At 47.6% G+C, this 27130-nt stretch overlaps 11 protein-coding genes across 11 annotated transcripts; 6 read left to right on the forward strand and 5 right to left on the reverse strand.

The window, feature by feature from the left end:
• Positions 1-1097: 1097 nt before the first annotated feature.
• Positions 1098-2231, reverse strand: ASPSYDRAFT_61953 (ditrans,polycis-polyprenyl diphosphate synthase; the record flags this gene model as incomplete). Its single annotated transcript, XM_040850056.1, has 2 exons — positions 1098-1678; positions 1742-2231. 2 exons carry the CDS (start codon positions 2229-2231, stop codon positions 1098-1100), a joined length of 1071 nt encoding a protein of 356 aa, XP_040697096.1.
• A 253-nt stretch (positions 2232-2484) lies between these two features.
• ASPSYDRAFT_50800 (exocyst subunit SEC10) lies at positions 2485-5574 on the forward strand. The gene is made up of 3 exons (XM_040848156.1): positions 2485-2670; positions 2743-4973; positions 5030-5574. The coding sequence occupies exons 2-3, from the start codon at positions 2811-2813 to the stop codon at positions 5519-5521; spliced, it is 2655 nt and encodes an 884-aa protein (XP_040697097.1). The 5' UTR covers positions 2485-2670; positions 2743-2810; the 3' UTR covers positions 5522-5574.
• Positions 5575-6994: 1420 nt separating this feature from the next.
• ASPSYDRAFT_36241 (uncharacterized protein) lies at positions 6995-7906 on the forward strand (the record flags this gene model as incomplete). Its single annotated transcript, XM_040845405.1, has 1 exon — positions 6995-7906. The coding sequence occupies one exon, from the start codon at positions 6995-6997 to the stop codon at positions 7904-7906; it is 912 nt and encodes a 303-aa protein (XP_040697098.1).
• Positions 7907-8560: 654 nt separating this feature from the next.
• On the forward strand, positions 8561-13051 carry ASPSYDRAFT_61955 (vacuolar protein sorting/targeting protein 10; the record flags this gene model as incomplete). The annotated part of the gene is made up of 2 exons (XM_040850057.1): positions 8561-12345; positions 12412-13051. The coding sequence occupies 2 exons, from the start codon at positions 8561-8563 to the stop codon at positions 13049-13051; spliced, it is 4425 nt and encodes a 1474-aa protein (XP_040697099.1).
• A 351-nt stretch (positions 13052-13402) lies between these two features.
• ASPSYDRAFT_162389 (cytidine deaminase) lies at positions 13403-14302 on the reverse strand (the record flags this gene model as incomplete). The annotated part of the gene is made up of 5 exons (XM_040843082.1): positions 13403-13444; positions 13528-13609; positions 13801-13886; positions 13990-14123; positions 14224-14302. The coding sequence occupies 5 exons, from the start codon at positions 14300-14302 to the stop codon at positions 13403-13405; spliced, it is 423 nt and encodes a 140-aa protein (XP_040697100.1).
• A 298-nt stretch (positions 14303-14600) lies between these two features.
• On the reverse strand, positions 14601-16229 carry amcA (putative mitochondrial ornithine carrier protein AmcA/Ort1). Its single transcript, XM_040848459.1, has 2 exons — positions 15787-16229; positions 14601-15712 (listed from the first exon to the last, which is right to left on the reverse strand). The coding sequence occupies exons 1-2, from the start codon at positions 15895-15897 to the stop codon at positions 14837-14839; spliced, it is 987 nt and encodes a 328-aa protein (XP_040697101.1). The 5' UTR covers positions 15898-16229; the 3' UTR covers positions 14601-14836.
• A 1-nt stretch (position 16230) lies between these two features.
• Positions 16231-17199, forward strand: ASPSYDRAFT_523319 (CGR1 family protein). The gene is made up of 3 exons (XM_040848468.1): positions 16231-16510; positions 16596-16741; positions 16812-17199. The coding sequence occupies exons 1-3, from the start codon at positions 16453-16455 to the stop codon at positions 16950-16952; spliced, it is 345 nt and encodes a 114-aa protein (XP_040697102.1). The 5' UTR covers positions 16231-16452; the 3' UTR covers positions 16953-17199.
• Positions 17200-17711: 512 nt separating this feature from the next.
• ASPSYDRAFT_522885 (uncharacterized protein) lies at positions 17712-19663 on the forward strand. The gene is made up of 3 exons (XM_040848463.1): positions 17712-18038; positions 18109-18450; positions 18510-19663. The coding sequence occupies exons 2-3, from the start codon at positions 18173-18175 to the stop codon at positions 19231-19233; spliced, it is 1002 nt and encodes a 333-aa protein (XP_040697103.1). The 5' UTR covers positions 17712-18038; positions 18109-18172; the 3' UTR covers positions 19234-19663.
• On the reverse strand, positions 19404-20294 carry tma22 (putative RNA binding protein Tma22; the record flags this gene model as incomplete). The annotated part of the gene is made up of 4 exons (XM_040843068.1): positions 19404-19825; positions 19908-19995; positions 20122-20141; positions 20234-20294. 4 exons carry the CDS (start codon positions 20292-20294, stop codon positions 19404-19406), a joined length of 591 nt encoding a protein of 196 aa, XP_040697104.1.
• Positions 20295-24044: 3750 nt separating this feature from the next.
• On the reverse strand, positions 24045-24344 carry ASPSYDRAFT_50810 (uncharacterized protein). Its single transcript, XM_040848157.1, has one exon. It carries the CDS (start codon positions 24250-24252, stop codon positions 24070-24072), a length of 183 nt encoding a protein of 60 aa, XP_040697105.1. The 5' UTR covers positions 24253-24344; the 3' UTR covers positions 24045-24069.
• ASPSYDRAFT_50811 (protein phosphatase regulator REG1) lies at positions 24201-26708 on the forward strand. The gene is made up of 2 exons (XM_040848158.1): positions 24201-25218; positions 25288-26708. Exons 1-2 carry the CDS (start codon positions 24611-24613, stop codon positions 26276-26278), a joined length of 1599 nt encoding a protein of 532 aa, XP_040697106.1. The 5' UTR covers positions 24201-24610; the 3' UTR covers positions 26279-26708.
• The last annotated feature ends 422 nt before the right edge of the window (positions 26709-27130 follow it).

Below are 27130 nucleotides of genomic sequence, written 5' to 3' on the forward strand. Positions count from 1 at the left end.
ACGAATGTTCTTCGCACATACAATATCTTAATCGGAAATGACAAGCTCTTCAGCAGCCATCCTTCTACTCACAACACACTACACGAACCTTGTTCACTCAGCAGTTTTACTCCGATGCAACACAACACAAGATTGTGTCTCAGCCCATATGCTTACCGACCAACATGAACATTTCACCACCACCACTGTTTCCTAGAACTTCAGCATCGAGGTCATCACAGCAAACTTTTTGCGTATCAGCGTCATTTCTACGCTCCTGCCATATATGCCACAGAAGACCCACCACTCGAGAACTTCTTGAAGCTTATGCTGACTGCAATTTGTGTGGCCAACGGGCTTGCTTTATCTGTTTGCGCCAGTGTGATGTAGCTGATTGCTGTATCCGGGCTGGCCAGGATCAGACGAACCAAGAGCTATGGCGGGGTTCCCCAGACAATCCGCAGTGGCAGACAGATGTCAGCATCTTGAAGGATAGTATGTTTAAGAGGATATGCTCTTGCTGTACAGTCGAATGGATTACCGAGACTGGCATGGAGGTGGTACAATGTCTTGCTTGTATAGGATAAGTCTATAATATCTTTATTTAGGTCACTAGAGGGTCTATAATAACTAATGAGATGACCTTGATAACTTGAAGCTAGGATAATGGGGCAGTGGAATCTTCAGGTGTTTTCGTGATCCAATATACTTTTATCTAAAGATTAAGAGACAATTTTACGTCTACAACTAGGAACATGTCCCTTGACACGCATATATGCCGGGTTACCGAGTACCGGCAGTCCGGCATCTTACACTATCTAAAATTACCATTATCAGTAGCTGCTGCTAAGTCGAACACAGTGATCTGCCGGAGCTTCTTGAAGGACAGACCCGACATGCCGGTCCCATTAAGGCTGTGTTAGAAGACGCCAATTTTCTAGGATCTAGAATACCACCCACCGCTGGCATTCTATATCAGCACAACGCCTTTCTCATTGTTCCATAGATAAACCTAAATGACGGTTATTATTGACTACAAGATACGAGGCAACAGAGCCATAAATTCTTTTCATACGAGTATACATCACAGCATATGTATATCCTCTTCCGAATAGTACTCAACGTCCAAACCTCATTTGCGCGCCGGCATAGTGCCAAAGGCCCCTGAGAAACCCTTGGTACTCTACAGTTTCATTGTAGCCTGATACTCCATCACTATTGACACCTGTGCAGTACATCTCGGTAAGGCGTATATGCCAAGGTGGATACCCGTTGAGTTTCAGAGACTGCCCAAAAACTAAAAGAAGATCAGGTTCTGGCTTGACTGGCTGAGGGATTCGGGGACAATCGAGATTGTTTTGTGTAGAGGTTGACGTAATCTCCTGAGATGGTTGTGTTGTTATCTCGCTAATCTCTGCATCAACTAATTCCGTCGTGATGTCCTCCGGCGAGAGCTTTCCATTCTGTGACATCTCCGCTAATGTCTTCGTTAAATCAACGAAGGTCTCCTGCCCATCTGTCGCAGACAAAAGAAGGACAACCAAAAAGGTGTGAGAGGCGTCTCCATCTTGACGACTTTCGTAAACCGGGTGATGGGGCGCGAATAGCTGAAGACCGGGCTGTTGTGAGGTACCGAAGTAGGATGATAGTTTTTTGGTGATGGCTTGATGTAGAATCGGAATGCAGGATTTAAGAACGCCTGAGGGAGTATTGTTTAGCACATATATTGCAATGATCTGGATTCCACTGATTTTGCACTTACCACTCCTCTCGTATACACTTAGTACTGGGATGCCAGCACTAGCTGACCAAGACACAAGTTCTGCAACTTCATCCATGAGGATCGGTAAAGCATCATCTTCTTTGCGGAGAGACAGAACTACACTCAAATGCTCAGGTAAGCGGTCGAGACCCTTCACATCTTTCCGTATCAGTTCTGGTGTTCGGTGGTGATAGTAAATGATCGCCAGGATCCGATCCACGACAGCATGAAAACTCTGGACAAGTCGTACGGCAATGCCAAAGAAGATATGAAGAAAAGTGTAGGTAATGAGGTGAATTTGCGATTTGAGGAATGTGCGGATTGGTGTTTTGCGGGGAAGCTTCTTGCGTCGCTGAGGTGGCCAGCGTGGAAGTTCAGATGGATCTGGAAGATATGGTTTCAAGATACTTTCGCGATCAGTAGCACTAAGCTTGCCTTCCCTGGAGCGAATGTTATTCCTGAGTAATTCTCTATCTCGTTTCGAAACCATGGTGATTGTATAGTGTGTTGCAACGTTGGTAGCTGGTAGACTTGTGATGGGGGTAAAAATGTTGTCGACCGAAACGAGTCATGGAGAGGAAAGAGCGATTATCCAAAGATTTCCAACCCTCCGTTAGGTAGTTGCAATGAGACGCAGTTCCGCCTTCGGTGTGGTCTGAATCCACGGGCCATAATGTCCTGCCGATAGGCAGCAGCTTCATCAATGCAGTCTCGCTGATGTGTCCTTTTCACCTGAAAATGCCCGAGGGTTTCTTGTGAAGAACAGACCTGTGTGCACATGGAGTTCCCATAATTCCACCTCACATTCGCAATCTGGTTATAACTAACACAAAGAAAAGAAAACGGTCGTGCCCCGATTCGAACCGGAGTTTGTTGAAGTCCGGCGAAGCTTCCGTCTCCGCTTTGCTCGGGGTGCATCATCATATCATGTATGGGCTGGTCCCGCCGATAGACCTTCCTTCCGGGGCGGCGCTAATAAAGCCATATTTCACGACATACAGTTAGAGAATACAACCCTTAAAGCGCCCATGCCGCAAGACAATCCACTCGGTCCCCAGTCGATGTGACTATGTCTTCACCGTCAAATCCCACCGGCCGATCGGTTTTCCCCAAAGGCCCGAGCTTCACCCTCGAAGACTTCTCTAGTCGCGATTACATAGTCAAGGAGTTTATTGAGGTTCTTTCCGACTCTGTAACCTCGAACCGCCGCTCAACTGTTGGTCCTGCCAGTGGGAATCAGGCCTTCGACCCAAAACCTCTCATCCGGACTTTCGAACATGCGCAGCGACGTCTGGGTGAGTTGTCTGGCGACTTGGAAATCAAAGAAAACGAACTGTCGGCGGCTGTCCGTAGGGCCGAGGCACAGCACTCTCAGAACCTTAATACCTTAGGGAAGAAGCTGAAGCAAGCTATTGAATCATTCCAGCAGCTGGACACGTCGCTTCATGGCTCTGGACTCCCTGGAGGAGAATCGGCCGGTGCAACTGGAAATATGGCTGTAGAAACGGGGCGGAGGCTGGAAGAACTTGATCGACAACGACGTCGAGCGCTCGATGCCCACTTTTTACTGGAATGCTGGGATGGAGTGAGTAATAAGGGGGAGATTACTCTTCTGGAGAATCTAAGACGAGCTGGATCTGGGGAAGCAAAGGTGCGGTCTGCACATATTGCGCGACAGCTACTCAGGATTAGCCAGCGGCTTGACCCGAACAGCTGGAATGAACCAAATCATAGAGGCAACGAGCTGTACAAGAACGGGCATCCTACATCAACTGGCATCACACTGCAAGGGAATAACGGAATCAGATGGAACACCCGCGAGATCATCGAAAAATTTTCCGAGACTCTTGAAAAAGATCTCTTAAAACAATTCGACGACTTCTATCGCAAAGCAAACTTTGAAGGGATGAAGGATTGTGCTACCGTGCTTCAGGATTTCAATGGCGGGGCAAGCGTCGTTGCGTTGTTCGTCAACCAACACCAATTCTTCATCGACCGAAGTCAGCTAGTTACAGAAGAGGTTGGAGGGGATGCTGAATCTTGGGAAAGGCTTGCGGACCCAGATGCGGAACTTTCTGGGGTTGAACCGAGCCTCCAGTCGTTGATTGACGAAGTCAGGGTAGTGGTACAAGAGGAATCAGCTATCATCAAGCGCGCTTTCCCCAACCATGAGCAGGTACTCGGAAAATTCCTTCAACGGGTGTTCCAACAATCCATTCAACAGAGACTTGAGATGGTTCTAGAGAAGGCGATTAGTGTCTCATCCCTAGCCTTCCTTCGATCCTTACAGAGTTCTCGCAGCTCAATAAGTGCCCTGGTCGACGACTTGAAAGCACATGGATTGACTGAACATCCAGAAACTATATCCTCGCAGACCTCGCTTATTCTTGATCAGCAATTAGAGGATTTGTTCGTGCCGTACTTCGTTGGCTCATCTTACATTGAGAGAGAAAAGAGAACACTGGAGGAGTTGTATACGTCTTTACTCTTCAAATTTACCACATTTCATGGCCGTAGAAAGAAAACTACAACGACTTTCATGGCCTCTCTCTCGAAATCCAGCAGCGAACTACTTGCATCCGCTCGTGAAGCATATATAAGCCGCTTAGAGTCCTCTGAACTTTCTCCTACACAAAAACAGGTTCTTATCGAGATTGCAGGCTTGAAAGAGTCTAACGATCCCACAAGGTCCAACGACATCAAATTCACCGAGGAAGATGAGCAACCCAGCGTATCCTATGCCAAAAGGATGCTCAAATGGCTTGCGGAAGCTGTCGGTAGAGGACTTGAGCTGAGTATGAATAACGAAACACCAAAAGACATGTTCACGCTATTGAATCTTCTACTATCTATCATGGGAGAGGGTTATCTTGAAATCTGCCTTGATGCCGCCCTGGAAGCTGCAACAACGCAAGAATCAGGAAAGACCGAGCCGGATTTCGCTTATCTGCCCGGCGTCCGTGAATCGATTAGCATTGCTAATTTAATGGTAATGTGTGTCAATACGCTGCTTATTCCTCTTGCCGCAGGTAGCGTTACGACGCGTCGTGAGATGGAAAAGAAGACCAACCTGGCAACTGTCCGTATAGAAGAAAAAATAAACACCATAGAACAGAAAGTCATCGATACCGCGCTCATGTGGGCGAATAAGGTACTGTCCAGTCAGAAGAAAAACGATTTCCGGGCCAAGGAGGGCGACAGTACAGCTTGGTTAGAGAAATTACAGACACCGGTTCGTTTTTCTTTTTCCTGTACCCTGGCGAGAGAATGATGCTGACCAGGCATAAGACTTGTTCAACACTTTGTGCTTTTCTAGCCCGTGTCCATGATACTGCGGTAAAGTCGTTGCCAGCTAGTGGGAGCAACCTGCGCCAGCTGCTTACGGAAATTGTTCTGGGTGTTCGCGCTCTCCTCCTTGAACATTTCAAGCGGTTCGTTGTCAACGGTCCTGGTGGACTAATGGTCACGAAGGACATGACCCAGTATGCCAATTTGCTCAAATCGTGGGATATAGATGACCACATAAAGGCGCCGAGTGGGATGCTAGACGTGCTACTTGAAGTTGGTAGTCTTTTTGTTATCGGGCCTGAGGCTTTGAGGGAGAGAATACGCGGGCCTGGCAGCTCTGCCAGCGGTAGACCCGGGCCCTCCGGACGAGCGCCTGGAGGAACTAGTACAGAGGCTGGTCTTGGTGCACAGGATGTCAGAGCATATGTTTCCCGCAGAGAGGACTCGAACACCGCGGCAATGCAACAAATGCTCACCGGTAATGTTTTATGAGTCAGCGAAACGAAGGTTTTACAATCTAGAGAATAATGGCCAATGAAAGATAGGTATAACCATACATGCCTTCTTTTTTCATCTCCCACATTTACTTGCCCAAGAGTCTGGTCTCAAAATAGATCCAGAGACACGCAATGTCAACGAAGGACCACACAGAATAGGGAGGACGCACAGAGACTATTGCTAGTTAGTTACTGCAGATGGTGCTTACGAAGGTGCTAACTAGGTATAACTAGTGATAAGTTTTCATACCTGAGGAATATTTAGTTATGCCAATTAAACAGTACCAACGACGAGGGACCCCGTTTCCTTTAAGCAACACCAGGCGGGAACTCTTCACGACTCAATGCTACGGTGGACGGAGTACGGAGGCAACACTTCGTTCCATTTTTATGAAAACCAGCGCAAAGCTGGACTAGAATAGTCTAGATATCTATTGTGGCGTCGTTCAATTCTACAGTAAACAATGCGAAACATACTTACAATCATGTCCTTCAAGGCCTGGTTGCTGCGAACTTTGCTGACACCTGAGCTGTCTCCACCAGAGGCTGGGGGAACGGACTCTGAGTCAGTGTGCTAATTGCCTTTGAGGCTTGAGCCCTTCAGCTTAACCTCACGCAACGTCTGGCAATTTGGCAAATAATATAAAAGGGTGAGACTCAATTTCTGGGAAACTCAATCCTACTAGTACCGCCACGTAATAATTTTGTCTGATTTCAGTTGCCTTGAAGCCTAGTGGGGTTCTTGAACACGCCCCTGATCCATCAGTGGATGATTTGCTGATGATGACGGCCCATCCCTGAACTACTGCGCTTGAACTATGAACTATTATCCATAGCGTGAGTTGGTCTATGGATACGAACTACGAAATACCAACCATTTGTCCATTTGGCAATTGGCCTTCGTGGTTTCCACACTTTCCGGTGCTTTTAAAATGCAGTTCCCACGAGCACGCACCACTCTCAGCTCTGCCCGTTACACCAGCGCTCCCCTTCCCGCAAAATTCTCGAAGCTTTCAAGCTGACGCGTGCCTTGACACGAGGACGATGAGGGGGCCCGGATCAACAATTGCGTCTGAAGTCTGAAGTCTGAAGTCTGAACAGGATGGCTTGATTAGACCAATCTCCGTTGCTGATTCTTCTACCTTCTGCCCCTCCACTTTCACTTGCGACTCCGATAATTCTTTTCAAGAGCGAGGTCAACCAAAGTCCGTCTCCTAGAGTTACCCCAAACCTGTTCCGAAGCCGGTTCCCTCTTCCCCCAGCTAGAGTTCTGAGCGCAGCCCGGGTTTGATATAGCAATGCTACCTTGTCCCCAGGTTGAGCCCCGGAGCCCACCACGTTCATAGAACCATCACTCCAGACTCTTGGAGTCCAGAGGCTATCGTCGCAAGATCTTCAGCCTTGTTATTTGGGCTTAGCAATTGGAAAATTTGGGTCGCTGTGCGCCTGCCCCTACTTTCACCTCAGTATGGAAGACTCGCTTTACAATAGTCTCCGCTGGCTAGACGAAGATACAGACATCGACTTAAGTCTGGACAACTACCAGCAGCAGGTAGTGACTCCGCCATCATGTCTCCCACCGAAAAGAAGGTCGTCTTTCAGAAGAACACTGTCGTTCAACTCAGTTAATCTGTCTCGCAAATCGACCTCGTTGGCGTCTTATGGAAAGACTCCAGTCTCTAGTCCAACCATCGAATCCCAACCTGTCTTCGCAAATATTGTCAGCAGTCGCTCCTCTATATCCCAACCGACAAGTAAAAGCAAATCCCATCATATATCGCAATCTTCGACCTCCAGCATCGACCCTTCTGCACAATACTACCACGACCCAGAAGCTCGCCTCAAGCTTCGAGTCTTCCTTGCATCTCCCCAGAAATTCGATGAAGCAATTGAATTTGGATTTCCTGCATTGAAAGAAAAGTGTTTCCCAATCCAAGACTCTGTTCAGCCAAGTTCAAGTTTTCGGGACCATAAATATAGAGGTACATTCCTGGCAGAGGAGGATGGTGATGATGAGGACGACGTTGACATGCGCATACACGGCACCAAAAAGGGCCGATGCTCAAAGTTTTCGCGGCCTTCTCATGTTACAGAAAGCCTCCAAGATTCGCGTGATACGTCTTTCGTGGACAACAAGAGGGATTTAGGGATCTCACGGCCAGAGCCGTATCCTCAGCAGCAGACCCCGAACTCTCGGGAAATGACGTTGAGGATGACTCTCACAAGACCAGATCTTCGGGATGACTCCTGCCTTACCCCTACCACAACGACCGAACCGTTGCCTTTGACTCATGATATATCTGAGTTCTGGAAACAAGACGCGGATGACCAAAACATGATGAAAAGGATGTGGCGCAAGTTCCGTCGACGGATGGATTAACGTTTAACTTGTTTAAATAATTTTGTTCAGTACTATTTAGCGTTCGGGCGATTAGCCCACCCATAGTTATACCCCGGTCCGTGTTATCTCAAAGCACCAAGCATCATCAAACAAGGTAAAAATTAAGAGATGTCGTACTTTGATCTCGGAAATGCAATTTCTTTTCACCCTTAGATATAAAGACAAATGAAATATAGTATAGTGATAATTAAGCAATAATAGAGTACGGAGGGCCTGCGTAACTCTGGTCAAGTGTGTCTGCCTCGACTATTGAACTGAGCAAATAATAATGAATGTCGAATTGTCAATTCCACCGGACCAGGGCTGTCCAGCCCGGCCTCGATCCCCTCCTGGGTCTAGGCAGCACCACGTGACCATGGAGCTCTCAAGGCCACCTGGATCAATTATTATGGTAGTTACAATCAATACCTGTGGTCATCAACGCTTCTGTTTTACTTTTCCTAGTTTTCGCAGTCACATATTCTCGGTTCGAAGTTTGCAAACCCCCAATTTGTTTTACGCTTTTTCTGTCGTCTTTCTTAAGGAAGGTCATTCTTAGTTTGGTCCTGATCCCGACCGGTCTATTGCGAGGTACCCTGCGGGCTGCAGGCTTCCAGTCACCTTGCCTCTTCTAATGTTTGATGATCAGCGGCCATGATATCTCGATGGATTCGACTTCTGGGCTGCCTAATATTGGCGCTCTTGTTGCCGCCAACCATCGCGAAGAAAGAGAAGCCCAGCATTAGCTCATATAAGCTCCATGCGGAACTGGATAACATGTTTTATTTCGAAAACTCCGATATCGTTCTGTTAGGCTTGAAGAATGGGGAACTATTACGTTCGTTTGATGCCGGCGAAAACTGGGAACGGATTGAGGATGACGGCATGAAACATGGTGTTATTTCCATCCATCAACATCCTTTCGACGACGACAAAGCATATGCGGTTGGGAAAGACGGGAAACATTGGGTTACGACGGACAAAGCAAAGACCTGGAAGTCGTTCACTGTCCCAGACACTGCGGATTTGAGTAACCGTCATTTTTCTTTTCATGGACGGAACTCGAGCAAAGTCATTCTCGAGACAAAGCCGTGCATTTCATGTGCATTCAGATCATACTATACCACGGACGATTTTGATACCTTAAACGTGCTAACCGAAAGCACCGGCGGGTGCTATTGGGCGGTAGGGAATCCTCAATTTGCAGCAGATTCAGACGTGCCAAAGAATTTCGAAAAACGCACAATTTGTGTAGTTCCAGGCTTGAAGGCATCATCGAAATTTTCATTCCGACTTGTCTACTCCGACGACTACTTCAACAATGCGGGTATCGAGGTTAAACTTCAGGATGGTCGCCCAGTATCCGGTGTCAGTGCCATCGCACAAGTCAAGCGGTTCATTGTCGCAGCCGTCGACTCACCAGGGACCACCGAGCGTGCTCTATATGTGACTGTGGATACCGAAAAATGGCATCGGGCCGAATTTGGTGATCATAGGTTAGAGGAGGATGCCTATACTGTTTTGGAGAGTACGGACTATAGTCTTCAGGTTGACGTTCGAACGAATGCCCACCACGGTATGGGTGCGCTCTTCACTTCCAACTCGGATGGCACCTATTTTATTCGCAACATTGAAAATACGAATAGCGGCCCACGAGGCTACGTTGATTTCGAGAAAATAGCTGCGATTCAAGGGATAGTGTTAGTAAATACTGTCAATAACCCGAAGGAAGTTGAGGCCGGCTCGAGAAAAGAGGTTATCAGCAAAATAAGTTTTGATGATGGGCGGACTTTCCAGTCACTGAAAGTTGACGGGGAAACCCTTCATTTACACTCCGTGAACTCGAATTCAAACTCAGGCCGTGTTTTTTCGAGCCCTGCACCTGGGCTGGTAATGGGGGTCGGTAATACTGGCGATCATCTCGGTGCCTACTCAGAGGGAAACCTTTATGTATCAGATGACGCCGGTCTTACTTGGCGCCTTGCCTTGAAGGGGCCGCATAAGTATGAGTTTGGTGATCAAGGCGCCGTTTTGATGGCAATAAAAGATAAAGCTAAAGTCAAGAAAATACAATACTCCCTGGATCATGGAAAGGAGTGGAAATCAGTTGATCTTCCTCATGAGGTTGATGCTGAAATGCCCGACACAGTGGTGACCACAACGCCCGACTCAACAAGCTTGAAATTCATCCTCCTCGGTCACTCGAAGGAAGGCTTTTACGTTTATGCAATTGACTTCAATGACTTGCATGAGCGTAAATGCGAAGACGATGACTTTGATCCCCATTGGCCAGCTCGCTTGGATGAAAATGGTGATCCTGATTGCTTGATGGGACACAAGCAATTTTTCAGGCGAAGAAAGGCTAATGCTGACTGCTTCGTTGCGGAGGCATTCAACAGCTCCATGTCGAAATTTGAACCGTGTAAATGTACTGCGGAGGACTTCGAGTGCCAATACATGCGGAGTGAAGACGGCAAAGGCTGTTCCCCATCCAAGTCTTTGACCCCTCCGGAAGGAAAATGTACTAGTCCATCCGATACATTCATGGGCCCGTCGGGCTGGAGATTGATTCCTGGCGACACGTGCGTTAGCAAAGATGGAGTAAGTCTTGATAAGGATATCGAATTACCATGCAAGGAAGCCAATGGTGGAACAAAGCGCAAAGGAATCATCTCAACTCCAAAATCTTTCAGTTCCAGTATGCACGCCTATTATTATTTGGAGCGACAAGTCTCCAATCTCGGGGAGGATGAAACAGTCATGATGCTTAGCAGCCAGCATGAATTATTTGTATCTCACGACCATGGGAAAAGCTGGCGGCAGGAACTGAAAGATGCCAGAGTTATAGGAATAGCCCGCCACTATTACAACAGTGATACGGCTTACATTCTCACCGACAGCGAAAAGGCATTCTACACCGTCAATCGCGGAGAGACATTTCGGCCTTTCAAAGCGAGAACACCTCCAACCCATGAGGATAGTCCCGTATTGAGATTCCATCCCTCCAAGAGAGACTGGTTAATTTGGGTGGGTAGAGACGATGACGATAGCCAGACTAGCTGCCATTCGAATGCCTATTTCAGTGATGACCGAGGAGACACCTGGAAGCTCATACGGTACTGCGCCAAAAAATGCGAATTTGAGTATAGAGAAAATCGGCCAGACAGCAAATTCCTCATTTTTTGCGAGCAATATGAAGGGGAAAATGAAAATAACCGGTTGCAGCTTAAGTCCACAACTGACGAGAGCATCACAGAATGGAGGCTTATTGATGAAGAAGTTGTGAACTATGTCACCAGGGCAGAGTATATCATTGTAGCCTCGCGCAACCCAGAAAATGGCGCTTTGAAGGCTAGGGTCAGTGTTGATGGCACGACTTTTGCCGATCTAAAGTTCCCACCCAACATCGTGCCAACAGAAGACCTCTATACTGTGCTTGACACTTCTGAGCATGCCATCTTCCTATACGTCCAAGGAAACAATATGACAGGTAGTCAGTATGGCTCCATAGTCAAGAGCAACAGCAATGGGACGACCTATGCTCTCAGTTTGGATGGCGTGAACCAGAATCACAATGGAAATGTTGATTTTGAGAGAATGCAAGCTATGGAGGGAGTTATAGTAGCGAATATCGTCAGCAACATCGAGGAGCTGCAAAGCGGAGTATCCAAAAAACTGCGGACAATGATCACTCACAATGATGGAGGAGAATGGACACTTTTGGCCCCTCCACTCAAAGACGCTGATGGAGAGGAATTCTCGTGCTCAGTTGTTGAAGGAAAGGGCACCAATAGCTGCGCACTTCATCTGCACGGGTACACTGAGCGCGTGGATTTGCGGGACACATTTTCTTCCGGTTCAGCCATTGGCTTGATGATGGGTCAGGGTAATGTTGGGGATCATCTAACCAGCAAAGACGAAGCTGACACTTTCATGACCCGTGATGGTGGGATCTCCTGGAAACCCGTGAAGAAAGGTAGATACATGTGGGAGTATGGTGACTCGGGCTCTGTGATTGTAATTGTGCCCGAACAGGAACCAACGAAAGTTCTCTATTACAGCACCGATGAGGGCGCCACTTGGCAGGATCATGTCTTCTCGGATGAGGAAGTCCAGATAGATGATATCTCTACTGTACCGTCTGATACCTCGAAAAATTTTATCCTCTGGGGCACAAAATCAGGCGGACTGATCACCATCAATGTTGACTTTAGCGGGCTCTATGATAGGGATTGTGAGTTTGACAATGGTGAAGAAGTTAGCGACGACTATCAGCTTTGGAACCCAAAACATCCATTCCAGGAGGATAACTGTTTATTTGGGCACGTTTCACAGTATCGTCGCAAGAAAACGTCGGCTGAGTGCTGGAATAATTGGCGAGGGCCCCATTTGCACAGTATCGAAAGGAATTGCAGTTGCACCAAAGCCGATTTCGAATGGTGAGTTTGGTCCGAAATTATCGCACTGTATAGAATTTCGTTTCGGATAAAGCTAACCTTGGCCAGCGACTATAACTACGAACCTCAAAATGGCGGTATCTGTCGACTCGTTCCAGGGTTAGAGCCTCAGGACCCCACTGCGTTTTGCCAAGCACATCCCGAGGAGATTGAATTCTGGGAGGTTACGGGATATCGCCGTATTCCTCAGACGACATGCGAAGGCGGCAATGAGATGGACCGCCGCAAGTCACGACCCTGCCCTGGCAAGCAAGAGGAGTATGACAAGAAACATGCGGTCAGTGGAGTTGGACTTTTCTTTGCTATTGTTACACCGATTATGGTAGCGGGAGGCGTTGGTTACCATGTCTATACCATATGGGATGGCAAATTTGGTCAGATTCGGCTTGGAGAGTCCCCAACCGGGTCGCAAGGACTGCTATCTCGGGATTCTGTGCTGATTGCCATCCCGATTACTATCATCGCTGCCGTTGTGGCTGTGGCAAAAACACTTCCACTGTTGGCCACGAGCCTTTGGCGGAGCGCGAGCGGCTTTATGCGGATTGCGCGTGGTAGAAGCTATCCACGCCCATATGCTTCTCGAGGTTCCTTCGCAGCACGGCGAGGTGATTACAGCAGCGTCGTTGACGACGAAGACGAGTTACTCGGTGTCGAAGACTTTGACGGCGACGAAGACGATGAGTTGTAATGTCGTAGCCAGCTTGCCCTCCATGTCTTTTTGATCGCTTGGCGGATTTATGTGTCGTGCATGTTAATGTAATATTATGAGCGCTGCGTTCTGCATAATTTGCTTCTTTATATTGGCTAGATCAGCTTGTTGGATATGCAGTTTGCAATATTACTGAGTATCTTTCTTTTTGCTTTCTTAGACACTCTAGCGTGCAAGGGTTCATTATAAGTTTGCTATTCACATATATTTTTCCCTATTTGACTTCCTGCTGGATGCCAGGCATGAACAAATATTTATATCCTGTTAAGTAGCCATATTATGCCACAGCATTTCATGTTATCTAGCCTAGCACGCACCCAAGTATATCGCTTAATGCTCAAAGTCATTCGGCCCGAAAGAATTCGGAAGTAGCTGCATTTCGTAATAAGCACATGTGCATAGATCAAATACGAATGGAAAAAGAGAAGTGGAACATGTCTTGATCATTTGCTTACCTCTCCCATTGTAAGGACAGTGCAGTTCATATCCTTGTCATACATATAAACAGGAAACGATGGAAATGTGAACTCGCTTATGCTATGGATACTCCGGGTTAGTGAAATTTCATATCGCAGACAGATTAAAGCGATGGATAGATAGTCCAGGTAGTAATCAAGTGGTGATGTAGACCGATGCCTTCTGCCTTCTGCCCTCTGCGGTCGGCTTTCGGTACCGGTACCGAACGAGGGGATGGGCATTTCCACGGCTTGTAGTACGCAGGTACTTACAATTGTCTGCACATCCCACATGGCGATGCAGGGGGTGTGATATCAGTGGCAACAGCAATCGCCTTGAATTGGCGCTGGCCCGCTACCTACACAAACAGCATCATTAGCTCAGTTTAGTGGACATAACTGGAGAGTATAAAAGGACAGAAAGAAAGGGAACAGCAAATGCAACGAGAGCGGGCAGCATACAACAGCTGTTCCAAATGCCACTCGCTCAGCACATGTACCGACAGGATATGAGGCATTTTCCACATTAGCGCCTGTGAAATACTCCCCTGACTGGGAGAGGAGGGCCGCGCCGACTCGAAATTTCGAATACGGGCCTAAAACAGTAGCATTTAGCCCAAATTCTGGATCAGGTAGGTGGAAATGACTATGCTGCGATAAAACTCTCGTTTAATCGCCTCTAGACCTAGTGCTTACAGTAGGCTGCTTCTTTGGCCGCGTTGGCTTTTGAAGAGAGGAGTTCTATTTCTTGGGTAGTAAGAGCGGAGGATGTCATATTGCCAGGCTGATATAGAGAGAGAATAACGGATCCTGGGGGATTCAAGAAATAAAAATCTTCAAGACGGGCTGCTGTAGTTAGAATAAGAGGCAGAGGCTGGGTCAATGCGGAGTAGCAAGATTAATGTTGCATTGGGAAAAGGCGCTTTATTACCTCAAGCTTCTCCCACCAAGTTGCGAAAGTGTCATCTACTACACGGATTTCTGCGCCATCTTGCCGTATAGACATAAGTACTACGCACCATATAACTGCCACTACTCAAGTACATTATAAAGTAATAATATTATTATTAAATATGAGGTCTAAAATAATGAAATAAATGGAATAGATACATTTTATCTATGCTCTGATGATCTTTTGTTTCTAGCGCCAATGCCAGATTGGTTCAACAAGCAAAACATTAACAGGATCTAAATCTAAACGGGACATAGGTATCGTCAAGCAAAAGAAGACCCAAAAGAAATTTCGCCGGAAAATAAAATAAAAACTGAATTTTAAAAAGAAAAAGAAAGAAAGAAAAGAAAAACTGCTTCAACCAAAGTAACTCCGTAGGCCCTCGAATACCGTGAAAATAAAAGCCGAGCTAGGCGCAGAGCGCGCACAGGTAATGCCACAGCCTCGATATAGACCCCTGAGGCCTTGCTGCTGCCACAAACCCTTGCCAGCACCCCAAAAAGTTTGTCGTTTATTGATGGAGGTATTGTTAATGTCTTCTGTCTGCAGCCGTGACTTGACAGTGTCGGCGGGGTAAAAAAGGAAATTGTAGCTGATACCAGCCGCCGCTCCCGCAAGCATTTGTTGATAAAGAGGGAGAGCTGTCGGCTCTGCTTCGGAGGAACCCGCTGTCGACGGTGGGTATCGGCACGATCGAAAAAGCGCGGAAACTCCCTCATACCCTCCAAACCACGCAGCACCCCCACCGGTTTCACGGATAAGGGTGCCCATTTGGCCCCGCCAGAATCCCAATATTCCATCATGGCGGAACACAGATACTATGAGCCCCAATGGCCCCGGTGCACGAGCTCCAGGGATCTCCAAGGGCACTTGCATCTTGCATTTAATTAGTTCAATAGGTGTCAAAGCGAGGGAGGTGATGGATCCCGAGGCAGCGCCGCTAAACAGTAAGGCAGAATAGGGAAGCGGCTCCGTTGAGGAATAGCATGTGGCCCTCAGTATGTCTTGAACCACACGATAGCTGAAGAATAAGCAGCTATTCTCAACTGCTGCCCCCGCCATCGGGGCGCTGATACCCCGATAGAGTCCCCGGAGACCCTCGGCCTGGAACGATTGGCGGAAACAGTCTAACGGCCCATTGTATCGGAGGGGAAGGTGATCCGGTTGTGACTGCAGCCGTACTTTAACTGTGTCAAAAGGATATTCAATAACTTTGCCTATCATTCCCGCAACCTGGAGACAAGATATTTTTAGTGCTGGCCAGAAAGAGGCAGTATACGGATGAGACAGGTACTCGTGTAACTTACAGATCCAAAGACGATATCCTTGAAGGCCTCCACGCCTTGATTAGGAGGAAGTTCAGGTAGTTCCATTGGAATATCATTATGTATAGTCAACGCATTTTCAGTAGCCGCCATAGAGATGGTAATTGTGGGCTGTGAAACCTCAACGTACGACCGAATAGACGAGGGAATGTGGGGAGAAAGGGCAGATGGTAAATTTTATCGAAATAGCATCGTAAAAAGGAGGGATGAGAAGTAGTTAAGAGAGAGCTGGTGGTGAGGGGCGGTGTACCGACGAGGGGTTTGGCGTTGTCCAATCCACGCGTGGTACCTGGGAGGGCTCAGAGACAACAGCGCATCGCTTGCAATCTGCAAGTCAAGTGGTCGAGGCGCGGGATATTTCAAGGATAGTGGGGGTCCGAAGTATTTGGCAGGTGGTTCGTTGCGGGCTTGCGAATTCTTTTAGCAAGCAGCCCGACAATCCTCGTCGACGAGTCGTCCTTTGGGCGCGTGGGTGGGACCGGGTCAGCACTTCCGCCGAGATCCGTTTATCTGATCGGTCTAAGATAACTTTTTCCTCAAAACTCGAAACGTCGAGGGAAAAAGTCCGGCATCTCATCTGGAGCGTTCCAGTATACTCTCGGGCCTCACACCTTTTTCATTTACCATAGCCCATTGAAAATCGTCACGATGTCGTCCGAAGCCTTAGCACCCTCCACCACCGAGGTAAAATCGATACGCAAAAACGGTAGGCGCCGAAGCCTCTCCCCCACTTTTTCCGTCAACTTTTCCTTTTCCCTCCTGGCTAACAATACACCGTCTCGGACCCGCAGGGAAAAACTGGCATAACAGCAAAAAGCCTTTCCGACCTAATGCAGGGTTGACTTCGTACGCGAAGAGGGTGGAGGCACGTAAACAACAGGAAGCCATCAAGGAGCACGAGAAGGAACTAAAGGAAGAAAAGGAGGCAGAGAGACAGGTAAGAAACTCACGATCTGCATCTTTGCTTGCGCAGTTCTGCATTGCGGGTTCTGATGGAACGTTTGTAGGCGCACATTCAGAGAATCAAGGACCGCAGAGCCGCGAAGGAAGAGAAGGAGCGGTATGAAAAGATGGCCGAGAAAATGCATCGAAGACGAGTTGAAAGATTAAAGAGAAGGGAAAAACGGAACAAAATCCTTAGCTCTTGAGGGATTTACAAGGGCCTTTCGTCTATACAGTGGTCACCAGCCACTTGTGCATATGCAATAATATATATATGCACTTGCTTACTCTGAGGGTTGTCGCCCTGGGAAGGCTCCAAATCTGATTTGTACGCATGTCTGGCGTCTTGGTGTCTGGCGGGACAAGGTTTTCTTCTTCCTTTTTCTTTTTTTTTGCGCCCCAGATCAATTACATCTATTTTTTTCTTTTTTCGATCAGCGTCTTTTCATGATTTTCTGGACACCATTTGTTTTTGCAGTTACACCAGGCTTTTATCATGACGCTTGGAGAATTGCTCCAATCTGTGCTGTAATAGAGCAGCAATTGTGACAACCTCGGGCGCTGGAGTATGCCAAGTTGGTTACAAAACCCTCCCACCCCCCACAACTTCAGCCTTGGGACGTGACAGCGTGACCCTGACATCTGCGTCGTCGGGACTTTATCCTTCCTTGTCACTTTCCTATCGTTTCTGTGACTTAATTGATGATACTGGTGTGGGGGTCACAGTTATGGATCCTAGTTTATGTGATTATTTATTCCCAATTTCGTGGGGGGGCTGACTGGGCAGAAAAGGGTGGGTGACTTGGGAAGAGACGAAACTAAGGGCAACTCAAGTTATTATTCGGATTTTAAATTGAAGCTGAATGAAGCAACATAGAGCAAAATCTTTCTGATTAATATTCATAAATATCTGTAGTTTATTAATTATACACAATAAGCAATTGAGAAATGGAGAGGTTTTAAGGGAGTTTGGGCCAGATCGGATTTGGCTAACGCAGATCGGGGGAATTTCTGCAGGCTTGGGCGCGCCATCGGCTTTGGCCTCCTGATTATCGTACAGACCTCATTTGTACACTTCCTGACTGAGCTGAACTTCGTCCAAATTTTCATCAGCACGTTTTCCAAAGTAAACCCCTGTTGTAGTCCGGGCATGGTCTATTCGATGCGGCCGACTTTACTTGTTACGATCCCTTCGGAAAAGGCATCTCTTAACCATGGATCACCCGTAGAGAGAGGCCCGACTGCTCCGCAGTCTGCGCCCCCCGAGCTACTTTCGAGGCTGAATGTGAGCGGTGAGTGAAACTGTGAAGAACACTGGAAACTATTAGATTCCATTACTGATTTCGTCATTCTACCAGACAGAAGAGCGCAACCGCGATACAGAGAAGGCAAAGGGAGATCTCGCGAAGGCATTTTCCGACAAAAAATGCATCACCCTTCCCGGAAAGCAGGCGACGAAGGTTTATTGTCGACCTACCGAGGACAGGACAGTGATGACGATGGATTGCTTCGACCCATCACCCGGGAAACTACCCGATCGCGCTGGGGCTCTGAACCTACGTGCTTGGGTACTGGAAGCAGAAGGAGTAGTATTCTTGATGGCATAGACAAAGACATTCGACTCGGTTCGATCAAACGGCGGGAGGAGATACAATCAATGGACGATTTGCAGCGGGTTAGGGACCAACGAGGCAGAGGTGAAGAGTATGTTCATCAAATTCCAGACTTTCTAGGGGCTTTGTGCTGATATTGATTTACTTAAGACACTTGCGTTCCGCATTGTCGGTGATTGGGACGCTCGCAACTGATATTACACGACGACTGGATTACACTTATTACGGGCTTCTGGAAAAAATTGCAGCGCTTAACGTAACAATCGGCTCGTTTCAGGACCTATCAGACTCAACATCGAGACTTTTTGACGACTTCAAGCAAGAGACTACAAGCTTAGAACAAGATATCCGGAAGCAAATCGGCGATCTCAATGGATTTCACCCACAAATGAAACGGATTGAAGCGCTGGAAGAACGAATGAGAGACAACAAGACGAGGGCTAAAACTCTCGGGAACAGGTTGGAAACTATGCGGAACGAGATCGAAAGGTGGGATAAACGAGAAATGGAATGGCAAATGCGAACAAACCAAAGACTACGCATTTTCTTGGGGGTTGTCACTGCGGCCATATTGGCAATACTGGTGGTTACAGTCTTTCGACACTGGTCCACCGAAGGGATGTCGCCCGGCTTTAGAACCCTTCCGAAAGCGCTGAAGCTTTCCAATACTCCCTTTCACGCCTCGCCGTCTAAGCAACATGATGCATTTCCAGGAAATTCAGAGGACGAGTATGGACCACCTCCGGAACCAACTGCCCTCGTTTACAGTGGCATCCCAAGTGCAACCAAGGCATACACACTTGCCGCGTCCGCGGCAGATGAAACCACCAGACCTGCCGATTATAATCCCTTACGAATATTCGATGAACTATGATTATGACCACATATAAGCGCTTCTATTTTGTGTGAAATGATACCCAAGTTTGACGTCAATTCTGACTAACGAGTCTGCATATTCTTTAATGTTCGTTACCCTAACTGTAACTTTTGCATGGAAGGTTTGGATGGAGCATGATTGTCGTGGTCATCGATTGTTATGAAACCCTAGGGTTCAGCGGCCCCCTTCTTCTTCTTCTTATCTTCGACAATCTCAATATTAGACTCAGAAATTCCTTTTCCATATTGTTCCAACAACCATTCTTTAATATCCTCACAAACATCACCCTGAACGGTGATCTCCTCGATTCCAGCAGCGGACTTCGTGACTGAGGATCCCGTCGCAAATTTTTTGCCCAATTCCTTAGCCACTTTCTTGTTCTCTAGGCCATAAACCTCGAGCCCCGTAAGAACACTAACATGCTTACGCTTGTTCCGCTCGACACGCTTTATCTGGACCTTTGATGTGGCCCGTCGCTCAGCGTCTCGTGCTTCTGCCGCGGCAGCCTTTGCTTCCTTCTTTGCGGCATCTTTGGCTGCGCGTTCCTGGACAGAAACGGAAAGAGTTGAGAGATTTGCGCTTATAGCTTCTGTGGAAAAGAAGAAAATACATTAGTTTCTCGTTCAGTTCAAATAAAAAAAATAATCAAGACGAGATGAATGAAACGATACCATCAGAGTATAACCGTTGATACAGTTGTGGCTGGTTATCCTTTAACCAATCTTGACATTTCTTTGCCATCCCACCAAATTCGCAGTACTGTAAATCATGTTAATCAATGAGTAGGCAAATTTATTTTTAAACGCGGAGTTGATTGTCACGATGTGGTGGCTACTCGGGAGGAACGACCAAGTCCATGGGTGGAAACAGGAAGACTTTCCGTACCTCTGGGGGTAATGTGCAAACTATACATCCCGACATGAAATTAACTTCAACAACCATCCAGACAATTTGCATGTATCGTTGCTCGTGGGCTCTGAGAAAGTGTGAGACTTACCTCCACAATATGTGATCTGCCGAGCTTGAATTTCTGCTGGAGCCTGTGCGACCTCTGCCATTTTTGCGGTTATTGTCGGTTTTTATTTGATCCCTCTTTCTCCCAATATTTAATGGAAATGGATTGCAAAAATGTGTGAAGTGTGCGAGTTGCTGGAATATCGGACACATACAAGTGAGAAGCGCGGGGTGTCGCGCAAGTACTGGTTCTGGACTAGCTTGATATCATCGATTTCATAATTAGTCATGTTATTTGCTATGTACATATTTAATCTACTGAGCACCAGCTGAGCATCAAGCTACCATCCGGTATCGATCAGAAAGTAAGCAATTGCTACGTACACAAAACCTAAAGGATAGGCTTAGAATCCGCCATTGGAGTTTCTCTAGGGTTATGTCACGTCACTCAGGCAGACACTCCGTTACAAGCGACAATTATCCTAACACCCTTGGAAATAATGACGGTTGGTAAGATATCCTCGAGTTTGAGGTGATATGTGATGTACTTTGGGTTTCGCAGACGGCGACTATTTTTGGTTTATGATGCTTTAAAGCGTCTGATCCATTCATGTGCCGAGTAATATCCCCTCTGAACTGATTATTCTGTCCAATGTCAGTAAGCCTAGAACACGCGGCTTTTTCGGTAGTTCGATACCGTTGTACTGTTGCGCGAAGGGGTCATGATATTCTAGATAGTTGCTTAGGTAGACTTTTGTCAGGAACAGCTATCTGTAAACCATGAGCATGTATTACCCAAGGCATCTATAGCCATCGATTATTATTCAATCTCAAGACATTCTTTCGTACATCCAAAATTGTAATTCTGCCACATACTATTTACACAAATTCAGCAAAAAATTTTTCACGATGGAATCAGGATATGCCCCAATTTACTGCTAAACAACTTTAACGTTGATGAAGTGTTATCGCTTGTCTTGGATGCCGTACAGGCGGCCCGTGAGTCCGTACGTTATCTGCATCGCCAATCACTCAGTTCATAATCAGCAAGGATGGAGAAAATGCTGCCATGTTTGTGAGAGAACCCACATGGTGCGCTGCTTCCATGCAACTACGGCGGGTGGGTGTTTGGGCGTTCTTTGATCATCTCCATCTAGCTCGGTACCGCGATATGTACACGAGTGAGGTAGTCTAGAAACTGTGCATCCTCTCCCCCTCCCCGCACACACAAATACTACATATTTGTTGGTAGCTACCCACAACACCTGTCCGCTCTTATCCGCTCGAGAGTAGGTCCTTCCCAGAGGTACCTGTGACAATATTGCGACATTGGGTGGAGGCCTGGAATAGGTACTGTTACGAGTGACGAGGTTGGCATTGATGATCACATTTCACTGATAATGGTATGACCAATGAGAAGAAGCAGCCGACAACCGCCAGGGATGTGCAGATGCAAGCGCACAGACATTTAAGGTAGACATCCATCAGGAAGTTCAAAACTCACGCACCTATTATTTGTTGCAATGGTGGGTCGGAGCCTCGGATGTTTTTGTCTTGTCACTTCTCACATCTACCAGTTGAGTCCGAGCTGGGTACCGGTACGACAGGTACGTCAGGTACGTATTCACAAATATGAAATGAAATTAATGACATCAGGTGCAAAGAAATTGCCTAATATCAAAGGGCCAATAATAGATAAACAGACGCTGTTTATTATGTACTAGTATGCCATGGTCTACTCCGTATAGACCGCAATACGAGACCAGCGCCTCTTACTGTGCAAATATACCGCACAATAGTTATAAGATTGTAGATACAAACTCTGGTTATGGCGCAAATATACTTTGCACGCACGGCGATGCCTCCATTCATTATGATAGCGCCATTCTAAGCTCGGACTTGCAAACGACCGATCGATGCTACTTGTGGCTTTGCATGGGCGAGGAAGCTAATGGCAGCGGGTCGATTTCCCTGCTTGCTCTCGAACACTGGGATCTATTCTTCATTCGCAATGCTCTAAGGAAAGCTCCCAGTGAGGAAAGGCTATGAGGTCTAGATCAAGGGGTGCCCCAAGTTGGGAAATCGAACGGCACTATTATAAGTTGTTTGCATCAAGGTCGCTATGTTCAGGAAATTGGCGCTAACTGTGAGGTGTATGTATATGCGGCCCAGAGCATGCCAGAGCCCCTGCAACGTGGGCTTACGGTCTTATTCGCCGGGGACACAGCCAATGCGCCGTCGTGCGCAGGAATTGTTCGACAGTCGCCATGTTTCGCATATGCATATCGACTTGTCAGCATGCATAATATCGGTATTGGAGGAGGAGCCACCCGACAGTGGCAGCGAATCTGGAATAAATGGGTCGGCGTCTATTTATCATCAATATGAGGCACAGACAAGCGGAGGGGGCGATTGGATGTCGATTGTCCCGACCAATGTTCTAGGCCCCTGGAGAGAACGCTGGTCATGATGCGATAGGATCATATTTTGAACAAGATGCCTGTCGATATTGAACGGAAGCTGGAGCAACCGCAATAATACTGGAATCAAAAATACCTGCAAAGCGCCGAGAGTTACCAAACGCCTGTTGGTTGTGGGTCAAAAGGCAGTTCTGCGCTCAGGTGTTTTTAACCCTTTCCAAAGGTCCCCCAATGCAATGGAGCTGAATGGGCACGGGTTCAGTGGTGCATACTCTACAATTTACCCTAGGATTTTGGCGTGCGGTATGTTGTTGCGGTACAGGTGATTATGATCCTAGCGACTCATTCAATTGCCAGGTCGAATTGAGGTACAAGTCGGGAATCGACGTATCGGGAGTCGGGACCCAGCTCAAGGTTTGTTGGCCTTCACTTTAACATGGCACATTCGTTGAGCGCCCATATCGCGTTAGACGCTGTAATCAGCACGGTGTAAACTCGGAGCACTTCGTCGGCCATCCCATGTTACGAAAAGAGACGTCGTGGCGCAGTCCATGGTGCTAAGCCCTGCATGATGATGTGGAAACCCAACGCTCATGCATGCAAGTCTAAGGGGCCTTGGACTTGTTGTCGGAGGTCGCAAGATAAACACAATTAGTTACTACTGGGAAAGGTCGCCACTCCGACGATCGAGGCCCGACTTATCCCGAAGGGCCCCATTCGACCCCAGGGTCAAGAAACTCAAGATAGCTTGGGACTGGAACATAATTCAACACCGCTGGGCAGAAAGATCGAGCAATAGACTCTATGTCTGTGCAATGGCATAATCGCAAGTCGAGACCCTCACATTTGGTCGGGATGTGCGTCGTAATTGGTTCAATTTGACGACCGACAGACACCTCGACCATGGACCAGAGTGGCAGACAGACCAGCATGGACGGTGGGACCGGAGCCAGGAGGTGAGCGAGGAGAAGAGGGGAAGGTTTGCAGAACAAAGGATCAGGGAAGCTGGATGATCACAACGGGAAGGTTGAAAGCAGTCGGAGACGGATGACCTCCACCAGTCGACTCCGTACAGAGTCCTGGTTGGGTTAACTTGTCCGGAAGTCCGCATTGGGTTAGAGGAGAGCACAGAGCTCCTGATCCTCAAGAGAGTCGAAGGCCCAGGCTGGTATGTTTGAGATTCCGGATTCTGGAGGTCTGGAGTCTGGAGCTTGAAGTCTGGACAGCCCACCACTCCAGCTACTGCTGCAGCCTGTCAACTGTAACTCCGTGCGGTGCCAATGATTCATTGATGTGAGGTTTTAGTCCCAACCTAGTGGCAATCTCGCAGCCGACCGTTCGACTCCTTATCCACATTCCACATTCCGCTCCATGCTAATAATGCCACCATTGTCGAGCCGATCGTCCGATCGTCCGGTCATTCTGGACTCTGGCGCGCATTATTATTTTGCTACGTATTTTATCTCTTTGGTCTCCGTCCATGCGTGGCTTCTTGATTTGCAACAACAGCGAGTGGTTTCGCCGGAATAAAACACGTTATCTCCTCGCTCCATCTCATATTTCTATCGCGTTTTGTCCGGCGCCAGACGTCCGTGCGGCTCGACTGGGAAAAGCCTATCCGAGTCCTATCTCCACTCGCCATCGCACTCTCTCCCCAGTTTCTGTCAGAATATCGCCGTCCACAAATCCCCAAATCCTATTTATAAAGTCCTTGGTGCCCATAGCATCTTTGCACTTCTTCTTTCAGTCTCTGCGCGAGATTTTTGAACCTTCCAAATACTTTGAGACCTTAATCATCAAAAAGGTCGCACAGGGATACTCGAATGATCGATGGCAGTCGCCCGACTCTCCCTACCTGGATATAACTATTGACCCGCTTCCGCTCGGTAGCCTCCTACAGCCTGCTTATCCATCACCGACGATTACTTCTAACGTCTTATATCTTCAATTTCTGGCCTTGACAATTTGGCATATATGTATGGATTTAATATCTCGTTAAGATGACCGCTGTGCTACCGTCTCCGGTGGACAGCCATTCGGGCTTCTCGCCAGATCCAGAGCGGCGTCCAGTCACGCAGAGATACTTTTTAGAAAACGCAGACGATGCTATGACGAAACCTCTTCCACACCCCTATCCGTCCGATTATCCAAGTCCAATTGCATCGTCTGCAGCGTCCTCGTCTCCTTCCTCACCAAGTCTCGCACCGACTGTCTCGCAAAACCTCCCCCCTACCCCGGCAGGCTCCGTATTCTCCAACGAGCCTGGTGACCAAGACGAAGAGCCGTTGTTACCACCGTACAAGGGCGCATTCTTCCCTGACGAGCTAAACTTTCCTGCCGATAATCCCATTAATCAGCCCGCGGACTTGCCTCGCTCACGCCGACCAGTACCGGTCGCCGACGACAGCTCAGTGGAGGAGGAGCCGTCGAGACATGTTGATTATCTATCTCATGAGTGGAAAGAGGAGGATATTTGGGCATCATGGCGTTACGTGGTAGGTCGCAGGAAAGTATACGAGAACAACGTCAGGCTGGAGAATGCTTCGTGGAGAACATGGTCCAAATTGAAACACAATCTGGGTACTATTTCCCCAGACACTCTGAATTGGTAGATTGACCCTGCGTTTTGATCATCACTATCCGAGCGCCTCTGGCTGTTGTTCTAACGATATATCAGGCTTAAAGATTGTGACGTGACCTGGCTATATGGCCCGCTTAAGACTTCCGATGTACGGGTGAAGTCGCTGAATGTTTCACCCCCGCCTAGCTGCACCGAGTCTCCAGGCCTTTGTCTTGACCGAAAATCCATTTTAAAAAAAAGAACTGCGTCTGAGACTATGATGCAGCGTTCACTATCACAACACACTCTCTTGCAACATGCGAGCGCGATTCTGAAAGCGCAAGAAGCTGAACATTCACGCAATCGCCCAGGAATCGAAGTCCATTTATCAGACATGGAGCCTCTGGTTGATAAGCCATATGATCGTGGTCTCCAGACGCCGCGGGTTCGATCCGCAACTAATATTTCATCTCCTGGCGCTGGCTCGCCAGGCGAAAAGCGCCACATCCATTTTAACAAAGAGGTTTTACAATGCATTGCTGTGGAAGCAAAAGATGAAGAAGAAGAGGAATGGCTAGAGTTTGGAGGCGAGTCTTCTTGGGATGATTCGTTCATTGTAAAGCCAACCTCTCCTAGTGGGGGTTCCGCGCCACGAGGAAACTCTAACAGTGAGAATAAAACGATCGCTCCGCTTCCTTCGACCACACTTAAATATCGTGGGGATACCCCCGAACCTCAACCCTCCTCGATCATCAGCCGCTGGTCCTGGGCGAAGTATCTCCCAGGGCATCGGTTATATTCTTCGTCTCTTGGGGAAACGCTGCGACGAGCCCGGCAATTCCCTAATGCTTATGGCGGGGATCGCATTGCACCTGATAATAATTGGGACTCTCCTGAAGATATGGATGACGAGGCCAATTCTTGGTTTGTGGATCCAGAAGAGGGCGACGAAGCCGCTCAAAACTTCTATCTGGCGTCTTTGGGATTTTTACCTCAGGCAGATGGTCAGCCATCTAATACCGATATTCTTTTTGACAGAATGACAGATACCGTCAACACAGCGAAAGACATTGCACATGTGATCTGGAATGTTGGTTGGCGTGGTTAACCAGACCTGTTCTGGTTCCATGATAGCGATATGATCACGAATTTACATGCAATAAATCTTAATGAGACCGACCTGCACATATTGCATTTCCGGCGTTAGGGCAATTATGGTGTTTTGCGCTGACCAGTGGGAGGCAAGCCTTTCAAAACCATTCATACGCCTTCGGGTCTTCTGAGCCTAGAGCGCAATTCTATCGCATTATGTTTGATTAGGCTTTGAGTGTTGTCCTATAACTCTGTATTCGCCACTACCCGTAATATTTAGAGGAATGACAGCAGTTAAAGACAGATTTTTTTCCGTTGGGGAGAGAATACGGATATATATGTATGCGGGAACTAACTTCGAACGAATACTCGGCTGTGCCCCTGTTAAACTTCACGTTCCCGTTACTGTTGGTTTATATGAATTCGTGTGATACTTTCGAGCCAATGTGCGTTTATCATTCCACGCTGTCTCCATAGTACAATACACATTGTTAGTGAGCTGCGCTGACGGCGAAATTACAGAGTTCTTTGCTTAGTATGTCCACGCCGCTCCCTATGTATTGCGTCTGAAACCCTTCTCAGGACACCTTTCATTGCGTGTCTTACATTACAGGGCATCGCATCTGGCACCCTTGGTCCTGGTCGCTCTTACCCGTATGTTCGAGCTAGGATGGATGTCTACAACGATTTGGGTATACGATGTTTAATGATCGATAATATCCCACTACGATTGTCTTTGATTTGATGTGAGTTCAGAAGTCCACCAGTCCGTTATCCCTGATGCCTTCCCTACAATTCCCGCGTCGCTGTCTACGATACTGCCGTTCGCTGTTTCTCACGGTGGCTGGTGTTTTAACTGTCTACCTCA

This window comes from Aspergillus sydowii, assembly GCF_001890705.1.
Source record: "Aspergillus sydowii CBS 593.65 unplaced genomic scaffold ASPSYscaffold_16, whole genome shotgun sequence".
Taxonomy (NCBI): domain Eukaryota; kingdom Fungi; phylum Ascomycota; class Eurotiomycetes; order Eurotiales; family Aspergillaceae; genus Aspergillus; species Aspergillus sydowii.